The 18,156-nt window shown below is 36.7% G+C and overlaps 3 protein-coding genes across 4 annotated transcripts in view; all 3 read left to right on the top strand.

Annotated features, from left to right (window-relative positions):
* LOC129754770 (uncharacterized) overlaps positions 1-18,156 on the top strand; it is a 601,388-nt gene that overhangs the window by 248,821 nt on the left and 334,411 nt on the right. Inside the window, exon 2 of one of the 2 annotated variants that reach the window (XM_055750997.1) lies at positions 9,189-9,214. The exons of the other annotated variant lie outside the window; for it this stretch is intronic. The gene's annotated coding sequence lies outside the window, so the exon portion shown is untranslated. The remainder of the gene's footprint in view (positions 1-9,188; positions 9,215-18,156) is intronic. 2 annotated transcript variants of the gene reach the window in all.
* LOC129752388 (uncharacterized) lies at positions 2,404-3,847 on the top strand. The gene is made up of 2 exons (XM_055748178.1): positions 2,404-2,550; positions 2,612-3,847. The coding sequence occupies exon 2, from the start codon at positions 2,615-2,617 to the stop codon at positions 3,845-3,847; it is 1,233 nt and encodes a 410-aa protein (XP_055604153.1). The 5' UTR covers positions 2,404-2,550; positions 2,612-2,614.
* LOC129752387 (uncharacterized protein K02A2.6-like) lies at positions 6,086-7,192 on the top strand. The gene has a single exon (XM_055748177.1). It carries the CDS (start codon positions 6,086-6,088, stop codon positions 7,190-7,192), a length of 1,107 nt encoding a protein of 368 aa, XP_055604152.1.

The raw sequence follows: 18,156 nt of genomic DNA, 5'->3' as shown, positions 1-18,156 counted from the left end.
TTTGCTTGATTGGTTCTCGAGTTATGCAAAAAATTGTCTTTTGTTTGGAAGGCCCCTCCTCCCCTTCTTGTTAGGGAGGGGGTCCCAAACCATAATAGGAACCTTCTCCGGCCTCCAACACCCCCACCTGCCAAGTTTCACGTAAATCGGTTCAGTAGTTTCTGAGTCTATAGGGAACAGACAGACAGACAGACAGAAATTCATTTATATATATAAAGATTGGTTTTTTTGACCTAAAAACTTCAAATCAAGATTTCTCGAAAATTCGACTAGGGATTTTTTTAAAAATTTGCCCAGAGGTGTAGAATTACCTAAGAAATCGAGCCCTATACTTGGTTTTGATGGTCACTTTTTTTTTATAATAACGGTCCAGGGGGGCACCGTGACTGTGTTAACCGACCCTTTCATCGAGAAACATTTGCTTTGATGGTTCCATTGAGTTGAAGATGTATCTTAGCGCAAGGATCGTCATTTTTGTAAATTTTATAATTTTTTTTTCATTTTTTACATTTTTGTCATTTTTGTCATTTTTGTCATTTTTGTCATTTTTGTCATATTTGTCATTTTTGTCACTTTTGTCATTTTTGTCATTTTTGTCATTTTTGTCATTTTTGTCAGGGTCAGGGTGCCAAAACCTGAAAAACTGATCCCAGGTTTAGAATTCTGCAACAGTTTTTGAAAATTTTCTCATTTTTTGAAAGAACTTCAGTGCTTAGTTCAAATTAAAAATGAGAATTAACTCATTTCAGAGGTTCTGGTTACAAATAAAAAAAACAATTAATTTTTCGGTTTGCATATTTTGAATTTTGTATCCAGTTAAGGTAAGGTAAACCGAGCAATTTTCTATAAACCTGTCAATACTCGGGAAATTCATTTCTTAATTGACGACTGAAAATCCTTGCAATATCTGGGTAAATTTCGTCAAAACCCAAAAATACTTATTCTCACACTCACTCCGGGCATTTTCAATAAAAAATTCCCAAGTTTTGTTGTAAATATTTTGGCAAACCCAGAAAAACCGGGCAATCTAGCAACCTTAATTAAAGGATTGTTATCTTCAGTTCGAATCATCATTAGAAATAAGAAATAAAAAGCTGTTTTGAGATCTCGGTTCAAATTTGGATTCATCAGTTTCAAAAATCATGATTTCTTGTTTCGAAAACCGTAACCATTGTGGTATCCTGTATTTGGTTAGTTTGTAGCTTGAAATACGTAAACGATAATTAGAGTGTAAGAAAGAAATAAACGCCGAATAACAGAACCCGAACCCGAGTCAGTATTCATTGGATAGTGGAGTAGAGCGGTTACCACATTTTGGCGAACCTGCCAGAACGAAAGCCCATTCCTTGCGCTGAGTTTTGCTCATAGCCAGAGGAGGCAAAGTCCGATAGTTTCGAAGGAAAGAACCTGATCGTTTTAGCATTGCACCGAGGAAGCTCATGGTCAATGTTTTTCCTTGCGCTGAGTTTTGCTCATAGCCAGAGGACCCAATATTATTGCCGATCAGAAAAAAAACTATGTAAAACTAATGCGTTGCACCGAGGCTCTGGCTCATGGTCAATGCAAAACGAAAATTCACACTTGAGCAGAGTTCTAGCTCATTGCCAATGGTATTTCATGACGACAGTGATTTCCCTGATTCTCAAAGTGGACGGAAAATGGCGCAGAGGTGAAGCTCATTGCCCGAATTATTTTTCATACATGCAGTATAAAATTTCGCAGAGTCTAAGCTCTTAGCCATGTAAAGAAATTCGACATCAAATGTTCCTTTCTGGCTTCATTCCTGGACAAATTGTGATTCAATATACTGAAAACAGCGTTGATATTGAGTGCATTTTCGTAAGTCATTTATTGAAAAAAATTTCATGCCGATAGTAAAGGTTCAGATTCGTGTTGCCCAGAGAAAAAAAAAAGTGCGCGTGCCTTTCAACGGTTTTGGAATGGAAAAATTCTTATGTGTGAGAGTGATGAAAATATTCTTATACGGACAGTTCAAGGAGAATAATCGATGTCGTTGATTCAAATTGAGGCTGAGGATGGGCCCCAAAACAGTCAATCCCTCTCACAGAGAACAATCTGTCATTTTATATACTGTGTGCTGCATCTCGCTTGCGCACATGTTGAATCATTTTCATAATTTGTGGGAGACATGATACCAAATTGAGAGTGAAGTTATCCCGCATTCTGTAAGAAAAAGGCTTTTCATTGTGACAGCTTGTTCCCTGCCACTCTCTCTTACTCTCTCGGGAATGTTGATTGGATTTTCGATCCGCATGTTTATTCCCTCGCTCAGTACAGTGTACGTGAGAGAGAAAGTATTTTGAAAGAGAGGGAACACTATTGCGACAGACGAAAACTCAACGGTTTTTTTTTCGTCACTTAGCAAGCGTCTGTTGTGTGCATAAGTTGGTTTTTTGTTTTAGCCGAGATTTTTGCGAGGATTTTTTTTTTTCAAGCAGCAAAGTGTTGAATAGCACAAGTTTGTGGTCTATTTTGCAGTGATTTTTCCGAGGATATTTTGTGAGCCAGATTGGTTTCATTCCATCGATCGTAAGTAGAAATTTTCCGGTGCAAGTTCGACGAGATTTCAATATCAATTGAATAATTGTAGGAAATGAGTGGTTTTTGGCATGAGAGCGACGTTTCGATGTCCGAAGAATCCGAGAACGAGACGCATGCGAATGGCATGTTCAATGAAGAAGATGTTTTGACGATGCCGCAAACGATTGATTCCGGAGTTGGTTTTGGAAATGAAGGCCAAAAACCAACCCTTCCAACTGCCCCAGCCGAAAAGCGAATCACCCAAGAAACGACTGGTAGAGCCGGATTTGCTGCCGATTGGTTGGCTGGAGCTTGGCCATTGAAGCCATTCGACGGGGCACTAGCAGCAAACGGTCGCAAGGCGGAGTGGATCAGGTTTCGGGATCAATTCGAGAGAATTGCTTCCTGTAAGGCTCGTGTCGACTCTCGAACCAAATTGACTGGGATGAAAATTTTCGCTGGAGGTTTTCTTTTGAACATCATAGAGTTGCAAGAACAGCTCGTTACAGATGCAAAAAGTGACATATACGATGCTACCGTTTCTGGGTTGAATAAATACTTCAACCAAACTTGTGATCATACTAAAGAACGTATGAAGTTTCGTGATATGTGTATGAGTTCCAATGAAACTTTCACCGATTGGGTCTTACGCCTCGAAGGACAGGTAAAATTTTGCGAGTTTCGTCCGGAGCAACGAGAAGAGGAGCTGTTGCAAGCTTTGCTCAGGCGCTCTATCCCCGAAATATCAAGAAAACTTTACGAGATTTCGGATGTCTTGGGAAACAATTTAGAACGCATCATCGATCACGGTAAGCATTTGGATTTCATAAGATCCGAAAATTCCGAACCAGATGGCAAGGTCGATTCAACCAAGGAGCTCGATCATGAATTTTCCAATGACAGAGCCGTGAAGCCTGTCAATGCGCTGCATACAAGGCATCCGATAAACCGTGGAATCCGAACTCGAAACCCAGGCTACGAAAGTTTTGGAAACCAACTGAACAATCGTGGAGGTAATCAGCGATTCAGGAACCAAAAACATTTTGAGAAAAAATGGTCCCCACTTTCTCAGAACATCATACAGGAGTGTGATGACTGCGGAAAAGAACATCGACCGAGATCTTGTAAAGCATTTCGAGCCAAGTGCTTCAGTTGTGGAAAAAGGGGCCATTACGCTGAGTTTTGTCGTTCTACCCGAAACAAAGTTTTTTCAGATCGTGATAACGGTCCTGAAAGACAGCTTGACTTGAAGAAAGAATCTTCCCGTATAAATCAGGTAGATATTGAAGACAACTTGACCAATTAATGTTGAATAATTTATTTTGAAATAAATTAATTGTTTTCGAAAACTAAATTTTTGCTTTTGTTCTTTATTCTAGTTGGTAACCAAATCCTCGAAAACAATGCTATCCAAAGATCCCCGATTTATCAAGTGCACTATAGGCACTTTGCGTTTTGATTTCCTTATTGACAGTGGGGCAACAGTCAACACGATAACCAGTGAGGGTTGGCGGAACATTAAAAAACATTGTCGAACTGTAATTCAGGACGTAATCGTTTATCCGGAAGAAATTCTTAAAGGCTATGGTAACCAAAGTCCTTTGGATGTTGAATGTTCTTTTACTGCTCTGATTGGTGTTGAACAGCTAGAACAACCACCATGTTTAGCTAAATTTTTTGTGGTAAAAGGAACGGACCTTTTATTATTGGGATACGAAACAGCAAAAGAATTGGATCTCATTCGAATTGGCCCTCAAAAATCGATTAAAGCTATAAATTACACGGAATTGAAAAGTGCTTCAGGTAAAACATAAATAACATAAAAAAAGCAATGTTTAGCTAATTTTCTTTAACAGATACAATCAAAACAAAATTTCCGAAGGTTCCAATTGAAGGAGTCAAATTTAAGGTGGATCCGATGTCAAATCCACGTCAAATTATTCGGTATAATATCCCTAAAGCCTTTGAAGCCGAAACGCGTGATAGAATTCGGGACATGGAAGTTAAAGGCATCATAGAGCGAGCCGATAAAGAGCAGGACACCATTTCATACATTTCACCCCTCGTACTGGTCCCAAAAGGAGGAAGCGCTTTTAGAATCGTTATAGATTACAGAGAGCTCAACAAAGCTATTATCCGAGAACCGTATCCTATGCCGTCATTAGAGAAAATATGGACTGCCATTCCGAATGGCAAAGGAAACCTGTTCTTCACGAAACTGGACCTGAAGGATGCTTACCATCATATAGAACTTCATGAAGATGTCCGACATTTCACAACCTCCATGACGGCTAATGGTCTCATGCGTTTCACACGACTTCCTTTCGGATTGTCATGTGCTCCCGAATTATTTCAGCACGTTATGGAACGAATTCTTGTGACATGCAAAAATATTGTTGTATATCTTGATGATATCCTTATTTTTGGGCGGACTCTGGTCGAACTTGGAACATTCGTTAAACAAGTAAAGCAGATACTTGATCACAACAATTTAACGATAAATGAGCAAAAATCAATTTACGATCAACTTAGAGTTGATTTTCTCGGGTTCACCATCGACGGATCAGGAATACTACCGGCAGATAAGAAAATCTCAGATATTAAACTTTTTCAAAGACCTAAGGATGTAACTGAGCTCCGGAGCTTCCTGGGACTGCTCACGTTTATCAGTCCTTTTATATACAATTTCTCACACAGGACCAAACCATTGCGCGAGATGATCACTGGCCAAGTGTTGTTCAAATGGGACGATGCGAGGACAAAAGCTTTTGAGGATTTAAAAAATGCGGTTGACAACGATTTGATAAAGAGAGGATTTTTCGATGATAACGATGAAACGTTCCTCTATACGGATGCTTCCCCATGGGGACTAGGTGCAATTCTTGTACAAAGGGACAATGTTTATTTCGAACATCGTATTATTGCTTGTGCGTCGAAGAGTTTGACATCAACGGAATCGCGATACCCCCAACTACACCGTGAAGCGCTGGCAATCGTTTGGGCCATGGAGAGGTTTTCCTATTACCTTTTAGGTCGCAGATTCACACTCCGATGTGACAGTGAAGCTTTGATGTTTATTTCGAAAAAGAAAAAAGAGGTAGGAAAACGAATCATGTCGCGGGCTGAAGGGTGGCTGATGCGAACTGAGCATTATTTATACAATTTTGAGCACATATCTGGCAAGGAAAATATTGCTGACCCGGCATCTAGAATATGTATTAGACGCAATGATCCTCAGTTCGAATCTGCTTTGGAGCCTCACGAGCTTTGTGCTGTTACAGCTAGTGCGGAATTTGTCGGAAAAAGCTTTTTAGCAATCACTAATGCGGAGGTTAAAGATGAATTAACGAAAGATAAAGAATTGCAGACCGTCGTTGAAAATCTTACTAAACATCAGCGTTGGCCGGAGTCAATAGTTAAATACCAAGCTTTCCAGAAAGATTTTTACATGCAAAATGGATTCTTGATGAAACAAGAAAAGGTTGTACTTCCTTTTTCTCTACATGATCGTGCGTTGCGCTTGGCACATCATTGTCATCCAGGGATGTCCACCATGAAAAACTTATTGCGGCAAGGATTGTGGTGGTTGGGTATCGATCGCGACGTCGAGAAATTTGTTCGGAGCTGTCCACATTGTCAATTGGTAACAGCAAATAGTAAACCTCTTCCAATAACAGCAATAGAGCTCCCGAACAACCCATGGGATTACGTGTCGATGGATTTCTGGTCCACGTCCGAAATTCATCACTTGAAAGCATTGATACTTATTGATAACTATTCCAGATTTCTAGTCGCTATGCCAATGGAGAAATCAGACACTGAAACGGTTAAGAAATCGCTTAAAAGAGTGTTTGAAACTTACTACCTCCCGAAGACTTTGAAAGCTGACAATGGGCCACCTTTCAATAGTGTTGAGCTCAAAAATTGGTTACAGCAACATTGGGGAATAAAATTAATTCACAGTACCCCTTTGAATCCCACTGAAAATGGATTAGTAGAACGAAGCATGCAAGGTATAACTAAAATTTCCTCAATAGCTAAACTGGAAAAGAGAAACTGGAAAGAAGTTTTGGCCGAGTATGTAGCGGCTTATAACTCATGGCCACATCACGTTACAAAAGTGCCTCCCGCAGAATTAATGTTCGGGAGAGTAGTCAGAGGAGTTTTACCGAACACTAAAACAGATTTTAAACAAGGTAACGACGATGAGCTTCGAGAGAGGGATCAACTGGCAAAGTTTCAACGAAACTCGAGGGAAGATAGGCGTCGACGAGCGCAAGAATTACACATAGCACCAGGAGATACGGTGTTGGTGGCACAACAAAAGCGCGATAAAACAGATACTGTATATAAAAATGCCTTTCATGAAGTCAAAGAAATAACGGGAGCCGGAAGAGTAACGGTTACGGATATGGTGTCGAACAAAACATTCGACCGGAACGTCAAGGCTCTCAAAAAGTTTGTAGAACGCGAACCCACAGCTGAATCAGAAATATCTTCTCCTCAGCTCAACCGTAGCGACAATTTATCGGATATAACCTCTACTCAAAAACGTGGAGCTGATACTGAAACCTTCGAATACCAGTCAGCAAAACGTCCAACCAGATCGATTCGACGGCCACAAAGGTTCTTGAATGTTATAAGTCAGTAAATGTTTGAAATCAACTAATTAAACCCAGGGGAGGATGTGGTATCCTGTATTTGGTTAGTTTGTAGCTTGAAATACGTAAACGATAATTAGAGTGTAAGAAAGAAATAAACGCCGAATAACAGAACCCGAACCCGAGTCAGTATTCATTGGATAGTGGAGTAGAGCGGTTACCACAACCATAACAAAGCTTTATAATGGCGATTCAGAATTGAAAAATCACAATCAGATTCATCACTTGAATTTTTTTTTTCAGATGCTCAAGATGATTAAAATAATGAATTCAAATCGATAACAAAAACATAAGATTTAAAATTTCAGATTCATGGAACAATTCCATTCACTCCTTGGCTCTTATTTCAAATTGTGATCTGGAATAAAGACTCATATTTTTTTTAAATATTTCATAAATAGTTTCGAAACTACAAAAACAGTTTCTAAATTTAAATTTAAATATATTTAAAAGTCAGATTCTGATTTAGCTGGTTAAAAAGTTTTACAGTCCAGGCCTAGTTTATTTCAGTTTTTGTACATTTCAACAAAAACTACAAAAACTGTTTGTTAGCATTTTGTTTCTTTAGACGTAATGAAAGCTCTAGCGAGATTTCAAGATAAATGTTTCGTTGTGGAATTGAAATTGCAAGATATCGTGGACTGATACTTTTTTTTAATGAGAATTCAATTTAAAATTTAAAATTTTAATCAAAGTTGGTTTATATAAAAAATTCAACTAAGAACCACCAATAAAAATTAGAATCTAATTTTATGTGCTTATTTTATTGAAAATTAATATCTCCTAACATTCAAAAGGTTTTAAGTATGGAATGGGTTAATTAGGAAAAATATTTGGCGATTAAAACATGTAATCTTCACTTAAAAAATTCTGTAAGGAATTCTATAATTTCAGAGTATAATGTTTAAGATCATTTATGTTGCAGTTTTTGTAAGAGCCAATTTTCAAACTAAAATATTTAGTTAAGATAAAGTTTGCAATAATCAGATTTGAACCGCTAATTTTTAACCTTTTCTTTCATTTTTGAATCTTTAATATATTTTCATCGATGAGTAAAATATTTCAATTAACTCAAGAGTTTTGTAGATTCAGTATATTTAATTTGAGCATAGAATAAGTTATTTCTTAGATATTGTAGACCTTTAAAAACTTTTTTCACGCTCAAATCAAATACAGGCTTCTTTCATTTTTGGCAACACGCTCGAGAATTTTTTGTTGCCGAAATCGAACAGTTTTTCCACCAACTTGTTTTGTTACCTATTAATTAAAATAAAGCATTGTTATAATAAATTACTCAATTTTTCTTCATTTTTTTTTAATAATTTTAAGTTATTTTTGTTATTTTTTTAATCAAGTTTTAGACACATTTAGATTTTTTTTTCAAAATGTTTAGAATGTTTTTAATTTTTATCATATTGGTTATTTTTGTCATTCTGTATCTTGTTTTTAGATATTTTTTGTCATTTCTGGTCTTTTGTTTGTTTTTGAGTGCTTGATTTTTTTTAATTTTGAGTTATGTATTTATATTTTATCAACATTCAAAAACGTAAAAACGTATGTATGGTGTTTGTCTTAATAAGATTGGTCCTGTTATAGCGAAAAGTATATGGTAATGACGTTCCAAAAATCCGTTCGATTTTGGCTCATGTGCCTAAACCGGATGTTGCCAAAAACGAACGGGATCTGTAATCAAATCAACAAGACTTTTATGCAAATTCAAAGATTTTAATCATCGATGAAAGTAATTACCTGATCTCGTTAATTGATTTTAGGACTAAGTTGTAAAAGTAACTTTTTGTAAGAAAATTTATTAATGTAAAAGAATTTTAAAATGGATACTCAAATACTACCTACTAAAATAACCTAAAAAAATTTTTTTGTTCTTGCATTGTTTAAGCAAAAGTGTTATAAAATAAATCAGACACCAATAGCACCCCTATGAGGTGCAGCACAATTAATTGTCGGATTTTTTTACTTTACTTTCAGATCACTTTCTGGAATCATCATTAAAGGTAAGACTTAATTGCCCATCCTTTGAGCATTCCGCACAGTCCATCAAGTTAAAAATCAAAATAATATAACTGATATACTAGAGTGCCCCAAATCACCCAACTTTTGGAAAAGTTATGCGCTGCAGGCTAAAACAGGCCTTGGCCTAGAACAATATCTCATGCCAAATTTGAGCCAGATCAGATAACGGGAAGAGGTCGTTTAATGAGCCTGAATTTTGTATGGAATTTTGAGAAATATTGTTCAGGAGAAACATGAAAATCCAGTTTTTCATTAATAACTTTGGTTCTTTTCGGCCGATTGGACTCGCAGCAAGCTGTGCTTGAGAACGGTCGCGTTTTCTGTCGGTATCTTTTTTGGTCCTGCTGTAATGTGTTTTCTAGAAAAAATATAGTTTTGTTTGGCTGATCTGGGATTTTTCGTGTTGTGTTGAAGTGATGTATGTGACTGTGCTAGAAGGATACCTTGCGCCTCGCACCTAGATCAGGAGTAACTTTTGACATGCGCCGCTGGGTGGCGAAAAGGCAACTTCTCTGACGAATACGGAAAAAAACCGGTGAGGATATTCCATGATGGCATTTTTTTTTTCTATTTTCTCAGGGATTTTAAACCAATGGCATTTTTCAATTTCACTCTCTCTTTTCCTTAACTTAAGTTGTACACTTTGTGTGCGGGGAAAATGAAACAAACACCCGAATATAGTTCCATTAGAGTTTTTGTTAAAAGACGGCCAACCAGCTCGATGTGTGTTTGCGGCATTTCATTTACGCATCTGGAAACATACTTTGATAACAATCTTAATGTTCTCTATTTTATTTCATTATTTTGAATTTTTTTTCATAATTTCAGTTATTTAAAAAAAATTAAGTAGTTCGGGTTCGCCCGGCACTTATCGAGCACGGACGTGTTTGAGTGTCCAACTCCCACGCGACTTATTTATTTGTGTAGGATGTTTGTTTTACCCGATTTAATCCGATAAATGGGTTATGTATTAATTTGCGTAACCTGCTTAGGTAGTCAGTTGCGATTTTTTTTTTCAATTTGTTTCTCGGATTTGCAGTTTAAGCTTTTTATTGCTTGGAGATAAATATGATTTATGTTGTACTACTTAGTAAAAATCGGGAAACAGAAAACACAAGGAATTTAATCCTATCAACAAATGTTACATCTACATACGTGGGATCTTTACTTTAAATATATTTTTTCTAAGCTGAGAGTTTTGTTGAATTACTGTGGTGGTTTTATTATTCCATGGTTTGTTCGAATTCATTTAGTTAATGGAAAATGAGGTTCAAGGCTCGCTTTATTTTCATTGTTTGTTGGATCCCTTACGGGCTTACCTTAAAAATATTTGTTCTATTCGTTTTTCTTGATCAGCTTGAACTCCAAGTCAAAATTGTGTTCCACTGTAAAGTAGATTAGGAAGCAGCAAAAATAGCATTTTTTTGGTAAGAGTAAAAATAAGAAAATTTTCTGATGTATATTTTTTTAAATAATGTTTAGAAAGCTTTATTTAAATACTTTTTCAATTAAAATTGAATTAAAGTTTCATTGAATTCGATCAGGTTTGAATTTATTATTTTTTCAAACTTTAACAGAGTTAATAATACCTTTAAAATCTTGTTCTATCAAAATAAACAGTAAGAAATTAAAAGTTCTAGATCTCGTAATTTGTTTAATTAAATGAAACAACACAAGCATATAAGATAAGGTTTACAACCAAAGCTATTGCACTAGTCAAAAGTGCCTCCTGATCAAATCCTTATTCCCGTACTTCAAACCAAAATTATTTTGCTAGGATGCAGAGGTGACCTCGGTCCTAAAGCACGAAATCATTCTTTCATTCCTTTCTCTATCTTCCAATCTATCAATTGACTGCTAGGACGTGGCCGGCGCCGTTATTGATGTTCAAAGAGAGAGCATCAGTTTTGGGCAATGTGAATGTGCTGTCAGTCCCAGACACCATTCATTTGACCTTTGAACAAAATTGGTGGCCTCGGTCAATCACGGAGTAGCAACCATTGGCGATGTGGAACTCGTTCTACTGAGCCACGCCTGCGATCGTGGGATTTGAAATGCAAAGCTTGTAATGATGATTTTATAAAAGGAATTTATTTTAAATCTACACACAAAATTTTCGAGGCTCCACTTAGCAAAATTTCGCTGTTACTTTCGATTAGCAAAATGGGTTATTTTACTAACGCGATAGCAAAAAGCTAATTTTGCTTCATTTTAGTAATTGAAAAGGCAGTTTTACTTAATTTTAGTAAAACGAAAGTTTTCTAGCCGCTTTGTTTGGAGACAGCAGCCGCCGCCAGTTGGGAGAAAGATAACAAACTGACGCGATTAAGTGCGGTTCTGAAAGCGCGATGCTGGTGGTTCTTGTGGTGTGTACCGGATCAATGCGTACAGGTAAGGGCCGCGGCCGCGATCATGAAAAGTTTAGATTTCCCGATTTTCGAAATGCAAAATTGTTTGTTTTATTTTTCTACCAGGTTACAATTTCCGGAGGTATTGACGGGTTTATCGAAACAGTCAGAAGGTGCGTTCCCAGAATCCAAACTTATTACTTTTCATTTTATGAAGTGTTTTGAAAAAGTAAAAAATAAATTCAAAGTGATGTTATCCGTGCATTCTATTTAATAATCAAACATTCCCTCGAAATTTTCAAATGAAAACATAAAAAAAATAATTTCAGATTCTGCGGGATTTTTTCCCTCGGTTTTTGCTAAAATTTAAGTAAAACATGCCGGCGGCTCATTTTTCTCATGTTTGTTAAAATTTGAGCAGAAAAAAATTGCTAAATTGATTGCTTAATTTCTAGCTGGTCAAATTTGAGCAAAATTTTGCTAAATTTCGGCCTCGAAAGTTTTGTGTGTAGCAAGGTTTTGAAAAGAAAAGGAATATACATGCATTATAAATTGAGTTTTGTTGATAAAGCATTTCAGGTTAAACGATTTAAGGTGGATGTGAGCAGGCAATCAAGCTAAGCTAAGCTAAGCTAATAACTTTGGTTCTTCTCGGCCGATTTTTTCTAAACATAATATTTCTTGAAGGCTAGATTATGACAAATATTTTATCCGAAGACTGTATTGCGATTCGAGTTTAGATATAATAGTTATTGAGCATCAAAAAATGGGCTAATTTTTTAAGAGTGATATTCATCACTGTTAATGCTGCGTTGAAATGTTCGATGCAGTGCCTGATTAATAGTGATGACTATCACCCTCAAAAAAGTTAGCCCATTTTTGAAGCCTAAGCCTAAGATTAAATATTTACCATAGTGTGGGATTTAAGGATAACCATGTTCAATAGAAATCAGCAAAGGGACCAAAGTTATTGATGAAAAACTGGATTTTCATGTTTCTCCCGAGCAAAATGTCTCAAAATCCCATACAAACTTCAAGCTCGTTGAGCGACCCCTTCCAGTGATACGATATAGCCCAAATTTGGCATGTGACCCCTTCCCGTCGTCCAATCTGGCCAAAATTTGGCTTGAGATCTTGTTCTAGGCCTAGGATCAATTTTAGCCTGCAGCGCATAACATTACACAAGTTTGAAATTTCCCATACAAATTGGCGACAGTCTTTGGAACACTCACAAATCAGACACTACTCCAATAATGAACTTTCTTGGAGGCGGAATTATTCCCATTCTCATCCCTATCCCATAAAGTGAAAAATATACACCGGCCAAACGGCAGACGGCCAATGCAGCGTGTTTTTGATAGTTTTCTTTTGCTAACTGACTCAGATAGTGCACTGGGTAAGATATCGGACTGGCACGCCGAGATGAGATGTTGCAGTGAGTTCGATTCTCACCATAATTTTTTTTTCTTGGATGAATTATCCAATTGGATGAAAACCCCATACATGTTTTTCTTGTTCCTTGAATGTAGAGGTTTAACTTGAGAGCTCGAGTCTTAATGCCAATGAGGCTTTTCCAAGAATATCATCTTTGCTACAGTACACTTTTCAGCGCATTTTCGACACACAGGTTTGCTAAGTAGGCATTGGATTGTTGCAACCTCTTCTATGGGTGTATGCAAACATAGAATACTCAAAACTATGAGAGTTGATACATAAAAACTTGAAGAGTATCGAAATTATGATGAAAAACGGAAAGAAGTTATGAATCCTTAATCAGTAACGGCAATTTGTTAACATAGCTGAAACACATGTAAGATCTACAAGTTGCAACAATTTCATAACTGGTGATAAGGATCAACATTGATTATATATTAAGTACATTCATTAGAACCTAACTAGAAATCCTCAATCCTTATCTCTGAGTACTCCTAATCGTCCCACTTGCATATGTATGTGCTTACATTTATTGCTATTTAACGTGTTTTGCTGGAAATGATGTAATCGGATTTGATTGTTTGCTTTAGAATTTGTTGTTGGTGTTATCAACACTTACGGTTGTTTTGATTAAAAATGCCACAATTCTGAGAAATAAATACTGACCAAAATCAAGCTGCGATGATTGATCCTAGTTCAACTTCTTCAATATTTGGGAATTTTAAGGTAACAGCAAACGTTATCCTTTGAGTCATCTGGAAAAAAACATCCGAGAGTAAGTTATTCATGACATATGAATGAGCAATATTGGATAATTCTTTAACAGCCCAAATTTTTCGTTTCAAACGAGTCATACACATATCAGTGCTCATATGATCTCCTCAACTCAAGTCGCATTCCGGAACGCTAATCTTCTTCATTACTCAGTAAACTATGATCGACAATTCTTAATCCAGCCCATACAACATTGTGGAAATCTCTAAATGTAAATAGTGCCAACCCGTTCATTGATCGCGGACGGAGGAACGTGCATCAATGCTATTTTTCCACGAGGTCGGTGCACTCTTGCCTTGCCAGCTGAATAGAAGCTAAACCCAGCAAAGGTCCGGGAACGTCCGAACGACGACTAGTTTGTCGATCCGATACGAAAACGAAACGATTCAGCACACCAAATTGTGCAACGGCTGCGACATGATCGCGCACATCAGTGAAGCGCTACCAAGCAAGCTAGAGAACGGACGAAAACCGCAGCAATTCCCGATTCTAACGATGCATCGAAACCACACCAAGCATCGATGATGATGATGACGATGAAGATTATGCTGATGGCTAAAGTGCTCACCGTGAAGTGTATTCCACCATCATCCAGACGATGATGACGACAATGACGTTGAAGATGATGATAATGATAAGAGGCGGCACGACGACACACTGCGGCATGCATGCGGCCATAAACATGTTCGAGCCGCCGCCGCCTCTAGTCTCATTGCTGCTGGCTGTCTGCTGTTCTATACCGAGCAGCCGGTTTACTTTCACGCGTTTCTGCTTCTCCTTCTGTGTTATTCTTGCACCAACACTCCAACACATTCTCGTTTCTGTAGCAGCCGCCGGCTGCGAGCTGGGAACAAAGTTCACATTTTCCCCCTACGGGGAAAATCTGCGGCCGTGTTGTGTGTTTTCACTCTTCCCATTCCGCGACGCGCTCTCATTGATGTCTCTCACTGCACAGCCAGACGATGCTGCTCTGCTGCCGGCTACCATTTCTCGCTCGACACAGTATTGTTTTTTTTTTTTTGCTCGGGATCATGCTGAGAGGTTTGCTGCCGCTGCTACCAGAAGTCTCACTCAAGTTGAGGAAAAAAGGAAAACACAAAAAGGTGTCTATAAAATTCTTTGCACAACACTGAACCGATGTTGTAAATTGAGAGTTATAAACAGGGCTACTGGGAGAGATCTGCTTGTCTTGCTCAGTCAGTCAGAAGCAGCGATGCCACACATACCGATTTTCCGGTATTTATACCGATTTTTGAGCAAAATTTTGACCAAGAATCGGTATATACCGATTACCGATTTTTGGCAAAACATACCGATTTCATACCGATTTTTAAGATTTTAACTCAAACTTCATTCCACTTCCACATTCCCACTTAATTCAAGCTATCCTCGTAAAGGTCCCGTAGAAAGGAGACAAAGTGCGGTAGCTGGCGTGGCGTAAGTTGATCTGTACAACTTTTAAAGTACCCTGCAAAGATCTCCACGGCTCACTCCCATAATTCGTTCAGTTGTTCGCGCTGTTTTGTTCCTATGTTCTGTCAAATGATGCACTATTATAGTGCTCAACCTCAAAGCCAAAGAACTCAGCTCAAGGCTGATATTTGACCTTCTGCGACTGCCAGCAGAAGGTAGAAGTTTCTAAAAATCAATCTCAATTGACTATGCTCTTGTCTCCTGAGATTCTACCTTTTCAAGGGAAAAAATACACCGTTGGAATATAATTCTTGTTCAATTTGTCGCCAGATGTGGTATGTCAAGATTTGAAGTGCAATCAGATCCACGGTTTGTCATATCATCGGTATAATCTTCAATCCTTCTCCATCTTGTTAGCCAAATAAATGATATCATATGTAGGTACCTAACTGCAGAGATCGCCAGGCCACGCCAGGCAAAATGGGTATTTGGAAAAACTATGTGTTTTTTTTAACATTTTTCTTAGGAACACCTTCTTTTCGAACACGTTTCTCATTTATTTTCGCCTAAAATTCTTAGGTTTTCATATGAATAATGTGTGATTTTTCAAAAAATAAAATTAATTTTCCATTGCCTGAAAAAAAAATTGAAGCAACAACTCTATCAACTTTCTCCAATAATTTCTTTTTTTAATCGCTAGAACTCATATCTAATAATAAAGGCTTTGAAAGCTGAAATGGTCAGTTTGGCAAAAAAAACCATCAACCAAACGAAGAACATCAACTTGGGCCTTTATTTACCTCGAACATCAAAAAGCCATTTGTTGGATTTGTAAGTGCTTACGAAATTAAAATTTCCTTTAGGTTGACCTAGTTCTATAGCCTTATCGAATTTATCAAATTTATATCCCACTTTAGCTCAACATCAGTTAAAGAATCAAGTTTTTATTTCATTAATATGCCTAAACCTGAAAGTGATCGCCATGCCCTTATTTTTCTTATCAAACGGTAACTTTCAAATTAGATTTCTATTCAATTATAGTACTGGAAAGGAATACTAATTTTGGATTCTCTGCTGAATGTTCATTTGTGATTTTTACGTTTCGTCAGCAAAAGCAGATAGTTTTAAAATAAAAAATAAATGTATAAGTTGTTACAAACAGTTCTGTTAAAATTTCAAAACCGTTTTTTTATGTAAACTTGCGTTACGTAGAACCAAGATAAAAAAAAGGAATAATATATGCTAAAACACACTTAGTCAGCTAGTTTAATACTCAAATTAACATTCATAAGAATTCTTAGACTTGCTTTTTATTGCAAGCTTCCATTTATATTAAAAATACGTTAGGAAGTTGAAAATGTAAGCATTTTTGAATATCCACCTCAAATACCGATTTTCATACCGATTTTTAGGATTTCCATACCGATAAAAGATTTTTTTGGGTTCCAAAATACCGATAAAAATGTGGCATCACTGGTCAGAAGTCAGAAGTGAGTATGATTTCCAATTTGGAGAGTATTTTCCTTTGCCATACGCACATAGTCTGGTTTCTTACTGCGATGGGAGCAACATAAAACATAAACGATTCGATTTGGTGAGAACTGAACTAACTCTTGTGGGATGAGATGATTGTTACTCACGAAAGTAATCTCACAAAAAGATGTTTTACTTGAATTCTTTCACGTTTCGTGGTGTCTGAAATATTTGGCTGGGGATGAAGGGTAAAATCACACTTCATCATCCAGCTTATTCGAATTTCGACCAAGTTAAAACAAAAAATGTGAAATTTATGAGAAATTTTGAACATGAACTGACAAATATGACTTATCATCCAAAGACGTTAACTCGTTGATTGAGTTAATAAAAAATATGTACATACATTAAATCTTACATTTGAATACCGATGAATAACATTTGCTGCATATGTTGTTTGAAATTATTTAAAAACCCACTCGGAGTACCTCTGAGTTGAAACAACCCGAGGAAGTGGGGACAACAAATAATAAATCAAAATTCCAATGAAATTATTATAAATTGTACAAAAGTTTAAAAGGAGGGTATTCGAAAAAAATACAACACTTTTCTTTGTAAATAAATTTTGAATGCATAGATGGAAATTGATATAATTTTGAGTGAAGGGGATTTTTTTTTTATTATCTGACGGGTTTGCGTGGTCTTCAGATTTTCCCCAAAATTGAACATTAGGTTCATTTTAACGACTTAAAAATTCATGAATTTTTTCAGATGTTCGTTTATACCCAGTTTTGCACCAGATCACAACAAGTTTTGCACATTTTGCTGTAATTTTTAGTAATTTATGCGCTCAGTTTTGCATCCGTAATGCCCCAAATTTTATCTGAAAATGGACGGTAGAACACTGAAGATTCGCATGTGAGTGAGTGAGGTATCAGGTAGCAATACACTGACGACGAATTATGTTCGTTCTGGTATGGTAAACCTCAAAACTGAGCGAATGGAGAAAACGAATACAGTATAAGTATTATATTTTCAATGTCATATTACCTATAATGAGAATGGTGATTTTTAAACCTCTGCCACTTTTTTATATGTTTTTGATCAATGTTTAAGGATTTTGGTATCCAGTGCTTCGCTCCCGATATAAAAACTATATGAAGCATGTTTATATTATTTTTAAACCCCTTTTTTGTGATCCCAAACAAATGGACTTAAACCTTCTAATGTTGGCATTGACTATGCTTTACAATGATCTTTGATCGAAATGTCATAAGTTATGTACACTGTATCAAAAAATTGTCCGTACAGCACGTACCTTGAAATCCAAACAATCAAAAAGTACACTTTTTCAGTCAATAAAAATACTACAATTACATCATTCGCTGCAGAAACTAGTCCTTTTTGTAGATCAGTATAAAAAAATGTTTATGAATTAAACCTTAAAAATAATCCAATTCACTTTGTATTGGAAGTCCCAG

This window comes from Uranotaenia lowii, chromosome 3 (genome assembly GCF_029784155.1).
Source record: "Uranotaenia lowii strain MFRU-FL chromosome 3, ASM2978415v1, whole genome shotgun sequence".
Classification (NCBI taxonomy): Eukaryota; Metazoa; Arthropoda; class Insecta; order Diptera; family Culicidae; genus Uranotaenia; species Uranotaenia lowii.
This window is presented reverse-complemented; position numbering and strand designations above follow the sequence as displayed.